Here is a 6,900-nt window from a genome sequence, read left to right as displayed (position 1 = left end):
GTGCGATTCATCCGATCCATGAACACTGCTGGTGCGTTGGTCAATCCAAAAGGCATTACGTTGAACTCATAGTGACCATATCTAGTTCTGAAAGCTGTCTTCGGAATATCCTCTTCTCTTACTGGAATTTGATGATAACCAGATCTGAGATCGATCTTGGAGAATACTCCTGCTCCTTTCAATTGGTCGAAAAGATCATCGATACGTGGTAAAGGGTATCGGTTCTTAATGGTGACCTTGTTCAAGTCGCGATAGTCGATACACATCCTCATACTCCCATCTTTCTTCTTCACAAAAAGCACTGGTGCTCCCCATGGTGATGCACTTGGTCGGATGAAACCCTTTTCGATGAGTTCCCCTAGTTGAATCTTCAACTCTTGCAACTCTTTTGGGGCCATACGATATGGTGACTTTGAAATCAGGGCAGTGCCTGGCACTAAGTCGATTGAGAACTCTACATCGCGCTCTGATGGTATTCCGGGTAATTCCTCGGGAAATACCTCAGGAAATTCCCAGACTACGGGTATGTCCTCGATCCTGAGCTTTTCCTCTCCTATGGAATTTATGTTGCACAAGAAGGTATGTTCTCCTTTACGCATCTGGCTCGCTAGCTTCATAGCATTGATGACCTTCTCGGGTGTTCGGTATGTAACCTCTATAAGTTACTCTTGCTCCGAGCGAGCTCCTTAGTGAAATCTTCTAGTCCCTACACTCAAACTTGGCGTGGTACTTTGCTAGCCAATCCATTCCCAAAATGATGTCGAAACCAGGTAAGTCGAGGCTGATGAGGTTAGCCGGAAAGGTCGAACCAAGGATGATAACAGAAACGCCTTGGTACCTCGCTTTGCAATTTAAGGTCTGACCGTTAGGAATCGAAATGGATGCATGGATTGCTTCGGGATTTGGAAGTTTAGCCTTAGCTACGAAGGTTGGTGATACATGTGATAGAGATGCTCCTGTGTCGAACAATATGAAAGCCATACAAGAGTTAACCAGAAATTTACCAGTGATTGTATCGGCTTGTTCCTCTTCTCCACCATCGATCATCATGTAAGCCCTTCCCTGAATCAGTGGGGTTCCTGTCTTCTTGGGACAGACGTAAGACTTGTGACCTTCCTCTTTACAGAAAAAGCAGATGATGGGTTTCCCGTTACACTGTTTGCCAGGGTGCGGAGCCTGTTTGCATAGATAACACTTTGAAGTTGAGCCCTGGGTGTCGTCATACCGGTATTGTCGCCCTTGGGGAAGATCTTGTTCGATAAGTTGGCCTGAAATTTCTTGGCAAAAGGTTTTGACTTCTGGTGAAAAGGTTTTTGATGACAAGGCTTCTGATAAAGGGGTTTTTGATAGTGAGGTTTTTGGTAAAGGCAGGGGCGGAGCCAGGAATTAAATACATGTAGGGCTATTGAAATACGGTTGCAATTTTTTTTAAGTTCAAACAGTGTTTTAGGCAATATCTGTAATTTTGGCCAAAAATTAATACGATATATTGAGTTTAACGGAGAAAGTAGAGTACTGGAAAAAATTTATATTTCAAAACCATTTTAACTAGAAGTATATATTTATGTTGCCAAATTTGAGGAGTTAATGTGGACATATTTACTTGAAAAGTGTGGAAATTTAATAAAATATATTCAAAAGTCTAAAACATAATAAATTTGAACCTAAAAACACCCTACTAATATTAGTTAAAAATGCCCACAAATAAATTTTTTATATATTTATTTAAGGTGTTAATATTTAAGGTAAGTTAAAAATAAACATAAATGTAAAAGAATGATGGGTAGAAGGTTTGAAGTTTTGAACCCACAACCTCCAATTTATCCATTCACCCTTGAACTTTTATGTAGTGAGTCAGTGACCAACTTTGCTACATTTTTGACATGCCTATATTTGATAGTGAAAATTATTTAACCATAAATCATGTAGGGCTATAGCCCATATAGCCCACACCCTCCCTCCGCCCCTGGGTAAAGGGATTTCTGAATGAAACTGTTATGGGACACTGTAGGGGTAAAGGTTTTCTTCTTCTTCTTGTCCGCATTTTGGATGGCAGCAAAAATGGCCATGGCTTTCTCGTAGGCAGCTTGGAAAGTTGGGAAGTCATGTCCCACCATCAACTGGTTCAAACTGGGCTCCATTTGACGCACATACTGATTGATGCGCGTCTCCTCATCTGGTACCAGTCTCTTGGCGAACTTGGAGAGTTCATCAAACTTGCGAGTGTACTCAGTAAGAGTCATAGCTCCCGTCTCTAGGTTGTGGAACTCCTGTTCCTTCTGATGCTTCATAGCTGGAGGATAGTATTTCTTCTCGAGGCTGGCTCTGAACTCGTTCCATCCGTATCCAGGGGTTGTCTTAAAAGCTTCTTGAGCGATTGTCCACCAATCGTTCGCTGCTCCTTTGAGGTAGTAGGATACTATCTCAATCTTTTCCTCTTCGGGAGTGTGGCTTAGCCTCAGCAGTTTCTCCATTTCCACTAGCCAATTTGCAAGATCATTAGGATCGTCGGAGCCATGGTAAGATGGAGGTCGATGCTTTGAGAACTTATCGAAAGCGGAGGGATGGTGTTGGCTCTGGTTCTGGTTCTGGTTGTTGAGTAGTTGCGTGATTGTTACTTGTGATGCAGCTAGTTGAGCAGCCATTTGAGTCATAGCCTCCTCATATCCTTGTCTCCGTAAGTACTCTTGGGGATTTCCGTTTCCATTCCCGTTGCTTCTTATTACTGTCATCTGCTCGAGGTGTGGTATCATCAGCACAAGTAAAAGAAAATACATGCACAAACCAGAAGTGAGACAAAAGTAGAACAAAACAAGAAGAACAAGAACGAATTCATTGTTAACTTCCTTGTTACAAGCTAACACTAAGTAGCTTCATTAGGTGGCGGTTACAAAGAAATCTATAACTAGCATAAAAGAACGCAGTTAAACCTACGGTAGGCTGAGCTGGGGTTTAGGTTTCCTAGTCTCTATCTAGTACAGAAATCTTGCTCCCTTCTCGATTGCTTTGGCACAGGCATTGAGTGCTAACTTGAACTCATACCAATCATAGTCATGGTTCTCTTGGTCTCCTCTGGCTAAGATGCGGTTCCACCATAATTCTGCCTTCCCTATCAGCTTGGTGGTGGCGAACTCCACCTTCCAGTCGGGTGGTACATTAAATTCCTTAAATCTCCATTCACAAACTCTAATAAAGTTTGGATAGTCTGACCTCTCGAAGAAGAAAATTGGGCCATTGTCACAAACGTTTGCTCGGGCATTGTCCTTTTTCTTTGTAGCAGCTTCTAGCTTGGGGTTCCTCTCCCGGCGGGTGAAGTGAAAATTATTGGCCTCATCTTCCTAGTTAGTAGTCCGATTTTGGTGTGCCGATTTAATCCTTCTTATCTTGTTAGGGTGATCCCTGAGCCACTTCTTGAATCTCTTCTTCCTCTCTACTTCTGCAACTTCTTCCTTGGTCATTTCCATGGGTCTCTTACTTGATCTCACCATCTAGATGAAATTCAAGTCAGGTTCTAATACGGCGGTATTCCTAGGTTGGGGTCCATTCTAAGTTGCTAGGGATAGCGAGTATACATACTAAGTTAGATAGTTAATCAGACAATTCAAGCAAGAAATTAACACATAGCATGCAGAAGGTAGCACAAACATTGATCCCTATGACGGTTAGGATCTTTCAGGTAGTTCTACCCTCCCAAACATATATCCTCGTTTATTATTCATCGTAAAGGTTAGCTAGTGATTCTCTCATTTTAGTGATCTAAGAGTTCTAGTTATTACATTTTATTTTACCCTAAAGTCATGAGTCCCGAATGCTTCCTCGATAGGTGAAATAATAATGTATCGCACAATTACTATTCACGGTCTCAAGGTCGCTCTGATACCAACTGTAACAACCCAGTTTCTCTAATGACTTAATTAACAAAAGCGGAAAGAAAGATAAGTCATAAAAATCAGTAAAATTTAAAACCGTCAACTCATAATGAGTTGATTCATAAAACTGGTTGTTTAGAACATAAAACAAGGTCTGATATCCGAATTACAAATTAAAGCAAGGTCTGACTTTAATAAAAGTTTACTACATAAACTCATGAAAGATCAACATAAGATGTTTTATTCTCTCGACAGTCCCCTCCTAAGTCCAAGTCTTCAAGATCCATGTTACCTGAAACATCATTAAAATAAAAGTGCCCCACTTAGTGGGAGTAACCTAACCGTCCTCTAACAACGGCCTCTTATCATGGAGAATATTAGTAATGCAATTAGGCATACAACTCCAGTCACATTACAACATCGACGTGCACACATGTGATATGTACATGAAGTAACACATTGGTTCATATTGGCATATGACATAATAAATATGTAAATATAAAGACATTGTTCAACAACATGTTATATAAATCGGCATATGGTAAATCCAAGTAGATGTTATGCGGATAAAAACTTGTAGTCATTTCTTTTTAAAATATTTATTTTCTTATGAAGCACGGGACGTGACTACTAATGTCACACGCATACTCACGGCTTGCATCTCACCTTGAGTACGAGTGGGAGCATCAATCCCGTCGATCATATCGATACTAGGAGGTTTACATCTCACCCCTAGTGCTCAATAGGACCGGACGACTAAATTGACTTGGTTTAGCAACCAGAATCGTGGGGAAGAACAGACGGCTAATGAATGGACTTAGAGGTCCCATTTAAGTGACATGTTCCATGCACTTCGAGGCACCAAGACAATCATAACTGTCAAGGTCTGCACATGATCGCAACCGTGAAATAATAATTGCCAAGATATCTGAAAGGTAGTAAAGCTGATCAAGCTCCTGTCAATATATGCGCATATACCCACTCCACAACTTCTTGGAACACGCAGCTCCTCAGTGGCAGCTGGTCGACTACTATCCTAGCGCCAATCCCTCCACACGCAGCTTCGGGATGTGCTGTCCGTACTTGTATAGCATAAGCTCTCTAAGCATTCTTCCGACACGTCGTTCCCTAAAACTTACCAAGGTAGCGCCCAACATATAGCACGCAAGACTCACAGATGTCTCATAGAGACGATGATACATCGATATGCGGACCATCCCAACATATCGACAATACAACGGCACTTGGCTCAGAGGTCTCATTCAAGGGGCATACCCAAGATAACCGGAAATAGCATATCGATTCAGAGGTCCCATTTAAGTGGCATGTTCGGCAGCTAGGATAACATGGCGGTAAGATGATACCGGACTTACAGACTCCCGCAGGCCCTAGTCCAAGCTGTGGAAAACGCTTTCACTCCATGAGAATTTCATGGGTATTAATCTTAATCGGGTAGTGTATTTGAGATTTGGAACATCTTATTCAAGTAATATATTAGAAAGTATTCATTATTTCTAATTCGTTATTCAAGGATTGGAATTGCTAGATACATTATTTTTAAGTATAAATTTACTTTGACTTAGTAACTCTTGACTAATTTATTTGTCAATGGTTAACCAAGGTCGTCATAGTCAACTCACAGCTTAACTAATATTTTAATTAGTCAAGGCATGACTAGAGACAAGTCCTTAAGTTTTATTTAATATTCAAATAAGGTCCTTATAATTATTATATTTATTTACTTAAAATTTAAAGGTGAAGACAAGTATTTTAAAATAAAACCTTCAAAGGCATTTGAGTCCAAAATTTAATAATTTCATCAAAATTGCTAAGAATCACGTTTACACTTGTTAAGATCTTTAAAGGTTGTTTCTAAAACGGTTTTTAGAATAAAATTTACTTAAACTCTTAAAACAGTTATTAAAATAACTAAGCAAGGTAGTTTAGTTCAAAAATGAATAATTTAATATAATTATTTTAATAAGGTATTTGTATATTATCCTTGCTGTATTACACTTGAATAAAACTTTATTTTTATAAAGTAACTTCACCACATAAATTTAAGATATTAAAATCGTATTAGGCCATAGAGCGGTCTTTTTGTTTATTTTCGAAAAGGGGTCCTAAACTAAGTATTTTCTTACAAGATTTCGCCAGATTATTCCTCATAATATAATTGAACTCCTGTAATTTTTTTATGATTTTTAAAAGGGTACATAATTTACTGAATTTCATACATTATTCAGGCTTGTAGGAATTTTATAAAATAGAATAAAAATAGTATTGATACAAGATCTACGCCCAAAAATCCTATAAATCAGAAGGTAATACATATAAAAATTTCAACTCCATATCATGCATGAAACGAGATGAGTGCAAATAAGAAGTTTCATCATTTTCCATAAAAGTTAGCATATACATACAATTTTTCATTTTGACTTTGTTTTAGTGGGTCTAACATGTGAGTGCATAGTAAAATTTTTATTCAAAGGCATATTTCTCATGTGAGGTGATGACACATTTATTAAGCTTATAGACATGATTGGCACATTGTCAATTTTCCATATAATAATTTATTTAAGTGATTTATTTAAGGTGGACAATAACATGCATGTAACAAGCAATATTATGTTGCACTAAAATACATATATGACACTAGTTAGAAAGATTTATCCTACCAAGATATGTCTATTTGCCTCCTAACTAGATTACTAGTATTCTACTATTACGAGGCAGAGGGTTAGGTTAGGTTACCTTAAAGGTTATCCGGGTCTTGAATGTAATCAAAGATGCTTAGATCAACATGCTCTTCCTCTTCCTCCTCTAATTTGATTCCATGATAACAACAAAATAACAAACAAGTTAGTAATAAATTATCTACTTAATTAACCTAGTAATTATAATCAAGGAAGAGTTAGGAAATAAAAGGGAATGAAAAGTATACAAGTTTTAACTTAGGCTTTGTGGGATATGGAATATGTGAGTATGCAACTAAGTGGAGCAAGGTGTGAAATAAGTAAACTTAGGTGCT

General features: G+C 38.4%; 1 protein-coding gene and 1 long non-coding RNA gene across 2 annotated transcripts; both read right to left on the bottom strand.

Moving 5' to 3' along the window:
* Positions 1-699: 699 nt before the first annotated feature.
* LOC141640921 (uncharacterized) lies at positions 700-2,732 on the bottom strand. The gene is made up of 3 exons (XM_074449600.1): positions 1,954-2,732; positions 1,833-1,887; positions 700-1,176 (listed from the first exon to the last, which is right to left on the bottom strand). Exons 1-3 carry the CDS (start codon positions 2,730-2,732, stop codon positions 700-702), a joined length of 1,311 nt encoding a protein of 436 aa, XP_074305701.1.
* Positions 2,733-4,029: 1,297 nt separating this feature from the next.
* Positions 4,030-6,865, bottom strand: LOC141651728 (uncharacterized). Its single transcript, XR_012546908.1, has 3 exons — positions 6,814-6,865; positions 6,624-6,692; positions 4,030-4,161 (listed from the first exon to the last, which is right to left on the bottom strand). It is a non-coding gene; the product is annotated as an uncharacterized LOC141651728 (long non-coding RNA).
* Between the last annotated feature and the right edge of the window lie 35 nt (positions 6,866-6,900).

The sequence above is a fragment of the Silene latifolia genome, chromosome 1, assembly GCF_048544455.1.
Source record: "Silene latifolia isolate original U9 population chromosome 1, ASM4854445v1, whole genome shotgun sequence".
Classification (NCBI taxonomy): domain Eukaryota; kingdom Viridiplantae; phylum Streptophyta; class Magnoliopsida; order Caryophyllales; family Caryophyllaceae; genus Silene; species Silene latifolia.
The sequence above is the reverse complement of the archived record's forward strand: the minus strand, read 5'-3'. Positions and strand labels throughout refer to the sequence as shown.